The sequence below is a fragment of the Sceloporus occidentalis genome, unplaced genomic scaffold (genome assembly GCF_023333645.1).
Source record: "Sceloporus occidentalis isolate IW3139 unplaced genomic scaffold, rSceOcc1.0.p SCAF_74, whole genome shotgun sequence".
Classification (NCBI taxonomy): Eukaryota; Metazoa; Chordata; class Lepidosauria; order Squamata; family Phrynosomatidae; genus Sceloporus; species Sceloporus occidentalis.
The window spans coordinates 464,345-481,181 of record NW_028317054.1 but is presented as its reverse complement, the minus strand read 5'-3'; the positions used below and the strand labels follow the sequence as shown (position 1 = coordinate 481,181).

Below are 16,837 nucleotides of genomic sequence, written 5' to 3'. Positions count from 1 at the left end.
TTAATGGACATGCACAATTTACTAGAATATTAAAATGAAACAATATGAATGAAGTGGGACTTGTTCCACTTGGACACTCCAGGCTAAAACAATGTTATACTAGAGAATAAACTGCATAACATTGATTATTTACCAGCTACAAATTACACAGTGACATTAAGGTTAATTGTGTTTCAGGAGCCGTACCAGCTTCGGAAAAGTCATGAAACTCAATAAGCTAAATATCTGCAGGGAAATAAGTTTAGGGAAGAAATAAAATCACATAATTGGATTCAATAACCCAATGTAATTAAAGTAATAGGCAGATTAATGCAGAGCCTAGAAACTATTCAAAATTAAGATAATATTCAAACACGAAATTCTATTGGGTCCCCAATGATTTGCCTGCATGATAATGCGGATCTTTTTCTAAGACTGTGCCTTATTTTAGTAATATGGTTTGCGGTAATACCTGCTTTTATTGGGAAAACAATTTGTTAGGACAAGCTTTGGATAGAATCAACCTTAAATTATCAAGTCTGAAGCAATACTCAAACCTAGAAATTAAAGGTTATTCCATTAAAAAAAAAAATTACTTTTTTTTTGCATTTTTAATACTGGACTAAGACAGCTCAAGAACACACCATTTAAAAACATGTCAGCATTTTAAACTGAAGGAAAATACGAGCTATTGGATTTATTTTATTACTTTATTTGTTGTACATCACATTATAAAGAAATAAAAACCAAAAAAACCCACTATATTTTATGCTCCCTCATCCATGAAATGCTTATGAGATGGTGGGATGGTGGGAATTCTCAAGATAGTTCAACAATTCACCTATTATTGAACCAAATCTGTTTTCGATGCTCTCCAACTAGTAGCGGCAAAGTTCGAGACTGAGCCACTATCCGGCACAATCTCGCATTAGCCAGATAAACAGCAAGAATGCTGGGGTGAGGGTGTCCAAAAAATTTGCATTAATGGTGCAGACAATTTACGCAGCGCTTAAAACAATGTTCTTTGAAGCATAACAGAATAACAAGGAAGCTTGTGTAATATATTTCTTTGAATTTTAAATTTTTTCATTTTGAGGAAATAATGTAAAGATACAACAGAATTTGATCAGTTTAGCTTTAAGGGAGTGCAGAAGGCGTTCTCTCTTTCCTGGGGCCTCTCCGCCTCTTTTGCAGATCATTCAGGCCCGACAACATTCTTATGTCAATTTTTAGTAAAATAAAAACAAATCGACAAAGAAGAACATTATGTAAGTGTAGTCATTTTGGTATCTCCAAAACAATGTAGATAATATTTTAGTGGACCAGAAAAGAAATATATTATTATAACCTAGTGATATCTAAATCAAGGTGTGCCTTGAGGAGAGGGTTGAGGAGCTCGAGGGACACAGTCCACTTGTTGTCCACAACCTGATCTTCTGCAGGCATACAAGACCATGTGATTACATACAACACAAGATAAATAATGAAAAACTATTTGGGTTAATTTGCAAGTAGATCATGCTTATTCTTCATTGCATTTTAAAACAATTAGTTTAAGAACTATTCGGTTTATACAGATTTAGGGCAATTTATAACTACTGGCTTGTGCTTTGCAGTGTATTAGAATTTTTTTTAGTGACCACAATGTTGGTTTTCATATGCAGAAAAGTCTTCAATTTGACCTAAAAAAGCTTTTTTTATTTACTTGCATTTGTTTTAAAATATTTAGTTGAAATGAACCCCACTAGACAGATACTTACCGTAATATAACCTTATGTTATACCAGAAATAAAGCCACAGAGTTGTTCCTCATTCTAGCCACATGGATTGGTATAGCACGCCTAAGATGTTGCAATCTAAATAAAATAAAAAAAACACCCATGACATGTAAGCTCTTGAGATGACCTCATTTTTCATGACTATTTCTCCAAAGCAAATCCCACGCATTGATGGCAAAGTAAATGTGCAATGTACATGGAGTACCCAAAATACTGTAAAAAAACAAATCAGTAAATGTTGGGTTCATTAGTTTGAAGAGATTATCCAGTATGAGACTTGAGAGTAGCCCAAGGAGTCCCCAAACCAAATATCAAACTTCATCTGACCTCCTCCAAATCCACACTAGTAGGATACTAAGGAAAGTGGAATCTGGTGGGGTCCTGAGTGGTCGTTAAATGTCCATTATACAGAAGGGAGAGATCATCAAGGGGCAAGCATCACTTTTCTTGAAATTTGATACTAAAGGTACTACATGGCCAATGTTGTAATGAGTTACTTTGAATGCATGAGATGTGAGGAACGATTACTGATCTGGCACTGAATGAGTTAAGCTCAAGAGTTGCCAACTGGTAATTTAAAAGATTGAAAATCCCCAATGACTCACTGATAACCCAACCTAACAATGTTTGTGATTTCATACATACCATACACACGCACAACATACATACATATAGATGAAATTGTTTTGAGCCCTCTAAAAAATAAAAAATTACAAAAAAAATAATAAATGTTACTGGTTGGCAACTCTTGTTAAACTGTTGCACACCTTGTTTTGCACACCTTGTCCTTGCACCCTTATATATTACAAGAGTGTTACTGAAACATTACAATTAATAATAAAAAACCCCCCACAAAAACACAAGAAAAACAATTAACTACCGTTAAAGTGTTTCTATTGAAACTCAAATAACTAAAAAAGCATAATCAACAGTAAAATCTAAGCATGAATAGATAATATAAGTGTTTCGCATTGATTGCATTAACATTTTTAAGGTAAAATACTCAATTTGGGCTAGATCCCGTTTGGGTACCTATAGCATGCACTTGATTTTCCAAGTATATATATATATATAAATTACTGTATGTACATATTGTAAGTAGATAATTTTAGTGAATGTACACGCTATAAATATTCCTGTTAGAAGAATTTCTATATTGCTTGCAATATACATTTTAGAACATTTTACAAATATGAAAATGTAAATATGAAAATGTATACTTCACTGTAAAATATTTGCAAATGGATTTAGTAATTAGATATAAAAAATATGCCTTGAAATGATAATAAAACGTAGTTAACAAAACAGACAAAGCTGTCCCTGTTTATTTTCTTATAGATCAAGCCGAACAAATGTGTGTAACGCAAGTAACATTTCTTACAACATTGTATTATTATTTATTGTTTTATATAGCACCATCAAATTTCATAGCGCTGTACAATGAGTAGACAGGACAAAACAAGTAGTATGTAACATAACAAATTGACTAACAGAGACAATAGGTGAGGAGGGCCCTGCTCAAATGAGCTTACAATCTAGAGATTGTAAAAGTTATGTTTATTGCACACCTACATTGTTTGAACCATAGCCCATTGCTCAGCCCCTTCTTGTTAGAAAAAGGGGTTTATTCACTTAAAATGAGAGTTGTGGTTTGGACTCCTTGATTTCCCTATAAATAATGAAAAGTCAACCTTAGCGAGCTTCTGATGCAGGAGGAGCTTGGATGTCCCTGTATAATGTATAGGTAAAATCAGCAAGATTTCTTCAAAACTGCCTCACTCGTTGAAATATACATCATGCAGGGCCAGCTCAGCCCATCTTGTAGGAGAAATACGCCAGCGTTGCCCCTTATTATGAATAGCAAAGCGAGGGGGGTGAAAGGGCAGCTCGTTGAATAAACCTTATTAGGTTCAGTTGAACGCTTCTCCAAGCATGCGATATACTCCGGCACTGGGTCTGCACACATTGTGGGCTGTTCAGACACCTGTGCGCATGCATGGAAAAAGCTCCCATTGATTTCAACTTCTGTTTAAAAAAAAATCATCATCATGAAGGAAGAGGGAAGCAGATGCAGCAGGGTTGTCTCTTCTGTATAAGGCAAGTGCTTTATTTTTTTGCCCACAAAGTATTTTAATAGTTGAGGTGTCAGGCACGTTTAACTATCCCTTTAATGAATCCTTCCTGCTTGTCGAGGAACCATGGCAGGTAAGCCCCCCCAATTCTGACCTTTGACTTTAGTCCCTTTATACAGCATTGTGCTGCTGCAATAAAAAAGGTGGTTATTTGTGCATTTTACGTTTTCTCATGTATATGGCAATAAAAACATCTTTGCAAGTTTGTGGGTGTAGAATAATTTATTTTTTTGATCACTGTATTCACTTTGTTATGAAAAGGAGTTATAACAGCATATTAAATAATGTAAGCAATATGTTACAGTAATTTGTACTAAATGAAAAAAAAAAAAAAACACCCAACAACTAATATACTCGCCCAATATTAACCAGGCAAAGCATTAAAAATCTAAAACTCGGCACTGAAGATACATTATGGCATATGGAAGACCAAAAATATTTAGTAAAATATTTTCACTGGGAGTAATTCAATGATCTGTCAATCACATATTCTAAAACTAGAAAGAAAACTATCTAGTAACATGGAAAATGTTCATGGTGTGTCTGAGCAAAGATCCAAAACAACGTAATCAACGAAACCCTTCATGGTCTTTGCCGGTTAATTTCAAATCATTTCACACCAAGGTTAAATAACAAAGATTTACATGTAATTGAAGTATATTGTAATGGCCTTTAAAATAAAAACAGGTAATCTATCCAAACAGATTAGATTATTTATACCCCCCCCCCCATGATCTATCTAGGAAATGCACACATGTGGTTGCTCAACTATTTAAGTATATAACAGAAAACTAGAACATACACATTTGAGCTAAACCTGTACTTATTTACCCCCAAAAAAGAGTGAGGCATTTTCATAGACGGCTATATTATGTCCCTTGCCCATTCCTACAAGTAATACAAAACATCTTAAGTATATAAACAGTGCAGTTAAAGAATGTATACAAAGTGATTCCAAAAGAAAAATAACAGCTTTGATTCACAGCGGGGTAATGTTCCTTCCGGGGAGAAGACTTGACACATTAGATTGTTGTAGATGCCGTTTTTCAGTTTAAATTGTCATGGTACACTGCAAGAACTTTAAGCAAAAAAAAAAAAAAAAAATACAATTAAAAAGTTTTTTGTTTTTTTTATACTTGTCTTGTGCTTTATTTTTAAAAGATATTCCCAAAGGAGGATTTGTAAAATGCAACACTGAAGCTATAAAATAAATAAATAAATACAATACTAGCATAAATTAACTACTTGTCCCAAACATTGGATGTTGCATGTTCGATGTAATGTAAGGGGTTTTATTTTACCGAGAGAGTGATAGATAAATGGAACAGCCTCCCATCAGAAGGGGTAGAGTAATACAGGGAGGGAATTTAAACATCTGTGAGATTAAGGTTTGAGTCTTTACATTGGAAAGACTAGATGGGACAATTACCACCAAATTCTATGTTTCTAAGCACACACACACACGGGCCAGCTGCTAAAACTGCTGTTCCACTTTCCTTTAAGTCAGGGGTGTCCAACCTGCGGCCCTCCAGCTGCTGCAGGACTACATATGCCATACTCCTCTGCCAGTCCCTAAGCTGAAAGAGCATTATGGGAGATGTAGTCCTGCAGCAGCTGGAGGACCGCAGGTTGGACACCCCTGCTTTAAGTGAACTCTAGCACATTGGGGACTTTATCCAACCGATCAGTGCTTGCTTTTATGTGATATGACATAAGGATTCCAAAAGTAAGTCACATGCTTACATGATTAAAAGAATTATGTGTAGGAAGGGCATTAGCCTTTAACAGTACTGGGAGTATTGTTTCTAAAGTATCATTTAGTTAGTTAGTGGAACAACAACTTCAACAGAAAGGCTAAGTTTAGCCGGCATTTTTTGTTAAAAAAAACAAAACAAAAAACCATTTACCTCATCATACCCAAAGTTGGCAAACCCTTGTTGCATGGTGTCTCTTCGCCTGAAGGCATCTGTACAGGATGGAAAAAATATATATATTTGTTATATTACTGGAAAAATAAAACGGAAAAAGACGAGCTAGTTCAGAGTTTTTCTACATACCGGTGTAACTGGTTTTAACAAAACTGTCAAAATATTTTGCACATTTTGTTTCCTTCAGTGGTAGAAGATACACAGTTTGAATGCACTATATAAATCGGTTAACATTCCGCATAGCTGGACCTGTGAAACCTCACATACAACTCATTTCACAGAACCTGACCGCGTACAAATTGCTTGAACCAGGGAGAGACAAAAGGGAAGCTGCCGGTGAACTAACAATCCATCGAAGTTCAGTTGGTCGCCTGCCTAGATGACCATCGCAGGGGTTCTAGTTCTCCGGCATCTGCAGCACTCAACCATGTCTACTTTACACAACTCTAAAACGTCTGAGTACTGGAAAGGATTCCAACCTATTTTTGGAAGACATCAGGAGGCGGTGTAATGCTCCAACGCTGAAGGCGGAAGAGGAGCTTCAGACTTTAGCGTCTGTGAGAACCAAGAGATGGTCTCAGTATGACCAAGCCAACAAAACCCAAAGTATCTTCTTACTAAGGGAGTTCCTGTCAAACAGACTCTTGGCGCTACGGATTCTTATTTATTGGCTTATATAGAGCCATATTATTCAGTAGAACTGCACAAAGGGTGTTCATGACTCAAAATCAAAGTTCATATAAAGTTGTTTTGTATGAATGTAAAGACTAAAACTTATAAGCTATGATATACAGCCTATGAAGCTCCACAATAACATAAATGCTTCTATGTAACACACGCGTGCCAGAAACACAGCAGTGAATTTATTGTGAAGTTAGGATAACGAAATATAAAAAAGCAAAGACGAAACAGAACAGCATGCAGAAAAAGGGGGGAAAAGGACAAAAAAAAAAAAAAGAATACCTGTCATCGACTGGAGCTTCACACAACACGCGACATAGTCATCAAAATACACTTTGCCGTTCTTACTGTAACGCTTAACCAGAGAACAGAGAGTCTGGGGGCTCACCCTGTAACCTGTAAAAGAGAATAAATACAGGGTTGCATCTTATCAGGTGTTTTTGCCAGTTCTTAGGGAAAAGGCTCAAAAAATATTCTCAAACAAATCAGTGCTTTAAAGAGAACAGTTTTCTTCTTTTAAAGAATACTCAAGTTATTCATGAACATTACTATTTAGCAGCGATTTACATACAGCATCTATGTTTTTACTGTTCTTAATATAAGTACACCAGGGATGCCCAGGCCTTGAGGACCAGAATCAGGCCAGATTTTGTGGATATCCTGAGCAGCTCAAAGTGGTTTGAAGAAATAAAATTGTGTACAAAGTAGGGCTGCAACTAACGATTATTTTAATAAATCGATTAGTTGGCCGATTATTTTTTTTTTCAATTTAAAATAATGTAATATAAAAAACGTGCAATTTACACTTTCATCTCTTTATTGCAATGGCCTCTCTCTCTCTCTCTCTATTCACCTTCTTATTTTACTGACATACTAATAAAAGCTACAAGAACCCAAACACTGTTTCTCAAACTAGGTTTTAATGCAAAGTTATTAGTAAATATTAATTCATATGTTAGCTATTTTTCATATTTAATAAAAACTATGAGAAGAAAGCCTTGTTTAATTTTTTTTTTTATTTACCAAACTGCCCCCGGTTATGCACATCTGACCCCCAGCTTGCCACTCTGCCCCCATATATGCCTTATACTCCTTATATGCAACTGAGCCCCCTGATATACCTTTTACCCCAGATATGTTTTATGCCCCCCCCGATATGCCAAATATCGATATGCCAAATATCGATATGCCTTATACCCCCTATATGCCACTGAGCCCCCTGATATACCTTTTACCCCCAGATATGTTTTATGCCCCCCTGATATGCCTAATATCGATATGCCTTATACCCCCTATATGCCCTGAAATTCATAATACCCACCATACACCACTCTGCCTCCTCCCCCCTCCCATACTCCACTCTGCCTCCTCCCCCCTCCCATACTCCACTCTGCCTCCTCCCCCCTCCCATACTCCACTCTGCCTCCTCCCCCCTCCCATACTCCGCTCTGCCTCCTCCCCCCTCCCATACTCCACTCTGCCTCCTGTCAGCAACGGAGGTTCATAAGACACCAGGGAGCCGGGTAGAGAGGCAGAGTGGCGTATGGGAGGGGGAGGAGGCAGAGTGGCGTATGGGAGGGGGGGGGGAGGAGGCAGAGTGGCTCCCATACACCCCTCTGACTCCTCCCCCTCCCATACACCGCTCTGCCTCTCTACCCGGCTCCGTTACTGACAGGAACTTTCACTGCAGCTTCATAGAAGCCTCAGCGTAAGTGAAGGTGAGTAACGGAGGCTGTCTGTGCAATGCAGACCCCCACCGGCTGACAGAGAGGATGATTCTCTGTCAGCCGGTGGGGGTCTGCACGATGCGCACAGTCAGCCTCCGTTACTGCCCTTCACTTACGCTGAGGCTGCAGTGAAAGTGCCTGTCAGTAACGAGTCGGGAGAGAGGCAGAGCAGTGTATGGGGTGGGGGAGGAGTCAGAGGGGTGTATGGGAGGGGGGAGAGAGACGGAAGTGAGAGACCGGCCGACAGTGAGGGGAATCCAGGTCCCCTGCAGCGTTGCGGGGGATCTGGATTCTAGTATTATAATGCAATCTCTGTTTGAGGTCAGATTATATAAGGAGAGGAGTTTTTCAGAGCATCGTTGACAACGATTTTCATTATCAATTATTATCGATTTTATCGATTAGTTGTTTCAGCCCTAGTACAAAGCAATGAGTTTCCTAAATCCTGGTCTGTTTGTGGCCGTTAAGGCCCAGAGATTAACACCCCTGATGTACACATGGCCATGTACTATGTCCGTCGATACACCAGTAAATAATATTTCTGAAAACAAACAAAGTAGTACTAAATTCAAGTCCAAATACAGGTTGAGTATCCCTTATCTGAAATTAAACTTATTAGCCCACCACGGCACACCAGATTTGTTAACTGTAATTATCCTTTATCCAAGGATAATACTTCCGGTCCCAAGCGTTTCAGATAAGGGATACTCAACCCGCACTGCTAAATACTCTTACCCATTGCTGTAACGGCTTGGTTAAACTCGTGCGGTTCCACCGTTCCATTCGAGTCCCGGTCAAACATACAGAAATGTTGCTTCCAGGCTTTCAGCGCACCCCACAGTTGCTTGAACTCATTGAATCCCATTTTGCCAGTATGATCGCTCTAGAGTTGGCTGGTTAAAGTTTTTTTTTTCCATCCACAATGAACACACAGACATGGTCTTTCTGGAATTGGTCATATCTGCCTTGGGGTTCCTACGTAGTGTTAACATACTGACACACAACACTAACATGGATAATACCAATCAAATCCCTATGTGTTAGAGAGGGATAACGCAATGTGAGAGTAAGATTTGACCAAGGCAATGATAGCAGATCGATTTGTATTTTCAATGCTATTCGGAGTTTGGATCAACATGGGTTACAGACAAGTGTGTGTGTGTGTGTGTGTATATATATATATATATATACATACATATATATACACACACACACACACACACACACACACATATATACAGCAGGTATAAACACATCTGGTTCCTTTTATATATCAGTGACTTGGTTCACAGTGAATCATTTGGAACATATTTATGTTTTGATTCACTGTGTTAATTTACTATGATACATTACTATTTCATTGCAGCCAAAAAAAGCAGACACACACATGGATGGGATATAACGTGTCCAACGTTTTTGAAAGGATACATCCAGCATTGCTATCATAATTCTGCATGTTTCCAAGCTGAAAACTGATGGGAACAAAAAAAACAAACAAAAATGTAGTTGATACTTCTCAGCACCCATGATTTTATGTGCTTCTCCCTTTATACTTGTTATGAATTCAGACAGCCTTTGAAATTGAGAATTAGTAGAGCTAAAAAAATAAATAAATAAAAAATAAAAAAATACCCTGTTGTTTAAGGGACATTCTAATATCCCCGACACCCCCGTAAAAAATGCATATTAAAAGTATTAATGCATTCTTGCAAAAATGCAATTTAAGCTCTTACCTGACACGGAAGAGGCTGGCCTGCAGCAGCAGCCCTCCACCTTGGCAAACAGACATCTGGCATGGTATTTAGCTGGGGGGGGGCGGGGGTGGAGGTGGAAAGGGGCAAAGGCATATGGTGGAATTCTGCAGAAACCCCCCCTACGCATTTGCAAAAAGGACCACGCAGCGTCTCCCCTCAATCTGAAGAACAGACTTGGGAGGTCCCAAAGCTTATGCGTATACTCCAAGTATTTATCTGTGTTGGCCCTTCGAGTTCGTCTTGATGATGATAAATATAATGAGGTCCTTTGATTCTTCACGGTGAATATGAATCTGTAATCCATACATAATTTTGAACCGGCTCCAGCATGACTTTGGAGATTTGCTAAATTGATGTATCTGGAAATCTATATCAAAATTTACCCTAAATAACGCAACTGAATGCTTTTCAGGGTTACTATGCATTTTTTGCCATAGGAGGGGGTGTCAAAATACCCAAAGCGGAAGAATAGAAAACCAAAAGCATATAAGCCGGAGCATTAACCTTGTACACTTACGAGTAAAGGTCCCATGGATTCCCGACACCGTTAAGCATTTCTGTAGTTCTTCAGCATCTATTTCCCCATCCTACAGAATAACAGCTCGTTTAATATAAAATAACACTTCACTTGATACCGAACAAGCACAGGCTTAAACTAAACTAAAAGAGCAAATGTGTGACAATATTTGTGAAATATATGACTTTCAATACTTTGGTGGGACAGCATTTTATTTTACTTTTTTTCCTCGTTTGCTTCCTGTTTTTTTTGGGTTTTTTTTAAAGACATAACTTAAATGTTTGTTACATAGCAAGAAGTAGTTTGAGGGAATTGTTGTGCAATTGAGGACTTTGGTTTCCTCTTCAACTAGCACTGAAAACTACACCTAGATGAATAGATAAGAAGAGAGATTGTTTGGGTCCCCAATGGTAACACCAACATTTTTTTTCCCCACTGGCCTGGTACCCTCCCGAACACGATGAAAGGAGACAAGTCCACTGGAGACAAATTCATGACAATTAAAAGCCAGTAAGGTTTATTGGCCAAGATAAGCTTATCACGAGTAACTGAATAGTAAGCTACATAAGGACTGCAATGGATTTATAGACAGGATTGATACATTTATCTCCACCATTGAATCTAGCTAAATCGCTCCCTCCAAACAAATGTGCCATCACCGTGATCTAGACAGGTTGTGAAAAATCACAACTCTCCCACCAGCTATGTTAGTGAATAAACACCACCGTGTGTAAATTCTGATGATTTTTCCACCAGAAACCTGATTTGTGATTTATGATACGCCCTGAAAAGCAGGTTAAATATGAACATACGGTGATGGGACTGTGGGCTGCCTTTCACTAATTACCAAAATAAATCTAATCACTTAATTTGCTTACCTATATACATTAACAATTACCTTACTTATTTATCTACAGGAGACATTAAATGAGAATACCATACCTGCCCAGCCACCGCTGAGAAGTAACCCCAAATGGGATCACTGCCTGGATAAGAGGGGTGTCCATAGTATCCAGCATTTTGAGCTGCCATTGTCTGTCCTAAAGTTTGCATCTGCTGAGTAAAGTTAACCATCTGAAAAATAAAAAAATAATTTATATATATCATGTGTATACCAAGTTGCATAAAAGTGTTTAGTTTTAATAAGGTCGACTGTTTATATAAAATACTATCAAAGCTGTATATAAACTTTAAAAATTATTGAGACACCAAAAATATATGTGCTCAAAATATTGAATTTAACATACGGGACACTGCCTGCCATCATACGCACTATAATGCATATGATAGCTGCATGGTCCCTTTAAATGTTCCTGGTGTGGCTTTTGCGAGTGCATGGGGGCTACACATTTACCCCCCTACCCCCTGGTTATTTTGCGTGCAGGAGATCTGTTCGGTCAAACACATATCCTACCATGCGATATACTTACTGCCAGTCGGGTCAAGTGCTGGCTCTGCGAACACTGCGGGCAGGCGTTTATTCAGCAGCCAATCAGTGGCACAAATAGCACAACCAATGGGAACACAGGGAGGAGGGCAGCTGCAGCAACAGGGCTGCCACTTCTAGGTCAGGTAAGTATTTTTTTGTACATTTCATTTTGAAAGTACTCGCATAGAGGAAAGTTCACACAGGTTTAAGGAAAAGGAAGTTAAATTATTTTCTTGTGTATAGATACACAGAACAAAAGAATTCAATGGCAGATAAGTCCGTTCGGCCCTTCTGGACTGCCCACGTTTCCTGATGTACAGACTGAAAACTTAATAAGCCCTTGGTCCTGTCTTAGATGTGGCATAGCTTAGATAGATAATACACAAAAGGTGCATTTTTAACACATATGTACTATATTATGTGGGTGATTTTATATTTTTATAATAGGGCCATACATTTTCCCTGAACTGCTTCTAGTAACAAAACAGGTATAAAAACTATCTATGCTGGGACGGCGACACTAAAATTAAATTAAAAATGTATGGCAGAACCTCAGTTTTAACAATGGCCCGTTAAGGAATGTTTGTAAATATTACAACCATTTATCTGTCCCTATATACTACGCAGACGTTAATCAACAAGCTTCCAATAGATATGAGCGCCGGATCTATTTGGCAAGTTCATTCATAAGAAATTAATGGCCTTGATAACAGCACACCAGTCACAAGCGCATGTTTACTCAAAGAAAAAATTCCTAGATATTACCAAAGGAAACACGTGCTGTAAATTGGGTTTGGGACAGTGCTTCTTAACCAGGGCTACGACTGATGGGGGGTATGGGAACCACACGATGGGGGGTAGAGGGAACCACACGACAATAAAAATCCTTATGATTTTCCTCCAGATGTTCTGTTTCTAGCTATCGCTATGTAGAGTAAAGTGAAGTCATACTGGTGTCTAATGGGACTGGTGGCGGTGGTGGTGGTGGTGGTGATGATGATGATGATGATGATTATGATTTGGACTGTCGGGTGAAGGGGTTACAGGGACATATTGGGCAATCACGTAACCATTAGACCCCCGTTTAGGAGGGTGCATGGAAAGTGGTGACTGGTACTTTTGCTGCACTCTATGGCTGCCATGTTATGGGGCATATATATATATATATTTATTTATTTTTTTATATAAATGCCATATATATGAGAAATACTCCTCATCTGTACGGATCATCTCATGCACACTAGTGAATGACAGATCCTATTTAAACTGCAGTTTACTCCAAGACTACACCATTCTATGTGATTCTGATGGGGGAGGGGGGCTGGGTGAATGATAAGGAGACTTTACTGGCTCATTCCGGCCAGAACTAGCGACCGGTGCCGTGACAGAACAGCGGAGAGAAGTGGAAGTTCTCGCCTCTAAATAGTACTACTGTAGTAAGACAGCCGCGCCCCGGCATACTCACGCCTCCGAACCCGGGAAAGGCCATTGTGGCGGCTGCGAAGCGGCGCGCGGAGAGACACGGGCAGAGACCGTCTGTGTGACAGCAAAGACCCTTCGGCTCCTCAGCAATGGCAGGAAATGTAGCGGACCAAAAAATACAAGCACGACCGCCTGGCTTCTACTACTCTCTTCCTATTGGTGCGCCACGCCCATAAGAACGCCACACCTTCCTAGGACACGCCCGTCTCGGTGACGCCACGCGCTACGCTACGTATTTTCCAGTCGCCGCACCCAAGTGGACAAAGATGACTTGTCGGTTTCCCGTTACTGCTATTGGCCGGTAGTGGGGTCATATGACCGCTACCTGCTGAGTAGGTTCTGCCTGTGTGACTCCAAAGTGTGCTGCTGTGATTGGCGTGTAATCCTGATGCTAATTAAAGGGCTGGTGACTCCACTGCGCATGCTCACAGCTGGATCTATCTATTCATTATCGTTACTAGATTCATTCGTCCGAATTGCATATTTCCCCAGTTTCCCTCTCTCCCCCGCCCCTCTCTCCTCCCCTGATGTCCCCCCTGTTTGCTGGCTGTGAAATATTAAAATATTACAATGTGTTTATTGTAAAAAAAAAAAATTTTTAATAAATTAAACTGTTAATAAAATACATTCTTCTTCTTCTAAATGCCCCACTTGGCCATAAAAATAACACTTTAGAGCAGCAGCGGATTTACTTTATTATTTACGGCGCCCCCAGCTTCCCGCTCTGCAGCCACCGTCCTCGCTGCGGAGCGCTGTGATATGACATCACATCCCATCGCTCCATGACTTAAATGCCCACAATGTTTTAAATGGGGGGAAAAAAGAGGTCTGCCTTGCAAACAGCCCATTGAGCAGCGACACAGACGTTCTTCCGCGGGGGGATTGCCGTCCTGAGCCGTCAACCTAGACCAGCGTACGTTCCTGTCACGATATCACTTATAAAGTCTGGGTAAAGCCAGAGCCTCTTTTGCCATTTGAAATGTTGTGTGGTTTGGTATAGTCATTGTGTAATTACAGCATCCAAGATGGCTGAAAGCTTATTTATGGCAGGTTTATTCAATAAGGTTTGCATTGCCAGTCAAGCTATGGAGGTAACGCAAAACCCCACTAAACGATTAACTTTTAATAAGAAGACGAGTTGCTGTAAACCTTTGTTGAGTTGGATATTGCAAACTGTTGCCATCGAGTTGCTGAGGTCAAGGTCTTTACAACCAAGTTTTCTATTAAGAAACATGAGATGAGTTGGCCATGAAAATTGCCGATCAAGTATGTCAGTTGAGTCAGCATTGAGTTGGTGGCCACGGTGGTCATCACGTCTATTAGCCTTGTTGCATTCTGGGAAGCTCAATTGATTTTGTCATTTTGGAGCTCATTTTAAAACACAGTTGCCTATTTGACTCAAGTCAAATTACTGTGGATAGATGAGTGGAGTTAATCCAACTCTGAGTTTAGGTATCAGAGAGTGATATCTTAAATAAAGAAATACCAAAGCCCCATATCTTAAGTTCCATAAAAGTGATCTTTGGTATAAACTGAAATCACATCCGAGTTAATTAATAATTACATTTCGTGGATGATCAGTTCTGCTGTGAGGACAGTGAGAAGTCATTATGTATTTGTAGGGAAGGCTGTTAAAACCCAACATGATATACTTGTCCAAAAATAACATTATAATACATTTTGTTTAAAGAGTGCTGACAGATTCTGTAAAAATTTAATGCTAAAAAGCTCCATAAAATTATTGTCCAATAGGTTACTTTATATATTCTGCAGCTGCACTATATGACCAAAGGTATGTGGACACCACTCCTAGTTATTGAATTTAGGTGTTCCTGTCACACCCATTACTAACAGGTGTATAAAATCAAACATATAGGCAGCCATTGCCATAGATTCCGTGTTCCATCGTGATGACTGTACCCCTGTACACAAAGCAAGGTATGTACATAAAGACATGGTTTGATGAATTCAGTGTGGAGGAACTGGAGCGGAACCCTGGATGTGAGCCATGCCTTCTTGTCCAACCTCAGTGAAATATTACATAGCACACAAAACAAATGAAACCGTCCCTAAGCATTGATACTTCTCATTCTCTCTGACCCACTCTGGACATTACTACAAGCCACAAAATGAACTGAAAATCAATGTGAAAAGTATGCAAAAAAAAGTTTCACATAACTATAATAAATAACTATATATATATATATATATATATATATATATATATATATATATATATATATACCGTATTTGCTCGAATATAGGCCGCACCCTTAAAGTTTGGTGCTATTTTAAAGAAAAAAATATTTTTAAAGAAAAAATACACATTAGGGGAATGGTAAAACAGTATTTTATCTAATGAACAGGCATACACGCATTTTTTGGTATCTATTATACATTTTGTCAGCATATGTTATATACAAACAGAAAACCAATAGCCATTTTAAGGTCCCCCCTTAATGCACCTTACTTGTACATATGCCCCTCGATATGCCACTCTGCCCCCAGATATGCTTTATAACCCCTAATATGCCACTCTGCCCCAGATATGCCACTCTGTGACCCAGATATGCTTTATAACCCCTGATATGACACTCTGCCCCCCAGATATGCTTTATAACCCCAGATATGTCACTCTGTCCTAATATGCTTTATAACCCCTGATATGCCACTCTGACCCACCAGATATGCCCCCTTGAAATGCCCATCTTCCTCCTAGAAATGCCTGCCTGCCCCCCAGAAGTGCAGAAGTGCCACTCTGCCCCTGATATGCCACTCTGCTTCCTAGAAGTGCCACTCCCCCCCCCCGACCTACTAATGCACCCCCAGACTCCCTGGCTTTAGCTGCGATGCGCTTAGACAACCTCCGCTGCCGGCACTTCCGCCGGGGCTTCTATGGTAGAGCACCGGAAGGTTATGTCACGCTGGTGCTCCACCATAGAAGCCCCGGCGGAAGTGCCGGCAGCAAGAGTTGTCTAAGCGCATCGCTCAGATGTCCACGGCCTGCAGCGCTTGGGGGATCTGTATCCTAACCCTGCTGCTTATCCGCAGCAGGGATAAATGAAAAAGAAGACAAAAAAAAACCTGGCGTCCAGAACTGCATGTCCCGGGGCGTTACGAACTGTGCATCCCTGCGCTAAACCCCGAATATAGGGAAAAAGTGCGGCATATATTCGGCCAATACGGTATATGTTTTGTCCAATCAACGAGGATACGGAATGACAGCACAACACACAAATAGGAAATAGTTATGTGTGTAACATTATATGTATGTATATATGTGTGTAAAACGAGTTAAGCAATAAATCAATATCACAACAATCAATGCTATGGTGTCAAATGTCAATACAGTAATACATCATTGAGACAAGTAGTTATCGCTCCTCTAGCCGATCAACTCGAGACCCATCAGAGACTGGGAAAACCCTCA

General features: G+C 39.5%; 1 protein-coding gene across 1 annotated transcript; it reads right to left on the bottom strand.

The window, feature by feature from the left end:
• Positions 1–4,940: 4,940 nt before the first annotated feature.
• LOC149285910 (grancalcin-like) lies at positions 4,941–11,549 on the bottom strand. The gene is made up of 7 exons (XM_089494712.1): positions 11,439–11,549; positions 10,497–10,566; positions 9,654–9,697; positions 8,961–9,108; positions 6,781–6,894; positions 5,797–5,855; positions 4,941–4,967 (listed from the first exon to the last, which is right to left on the bottom strand). Exons 1-7 carry the CDS (start codon positions 11,547–11,549, stop codon positions 4,941–4,943), a joined length of 573 nt encoding a protein of 190 aa, XP_089350838.1.
• Between the last annotated feature and the right edge of the window lie 5,288 nt (positions 11,550–16,837).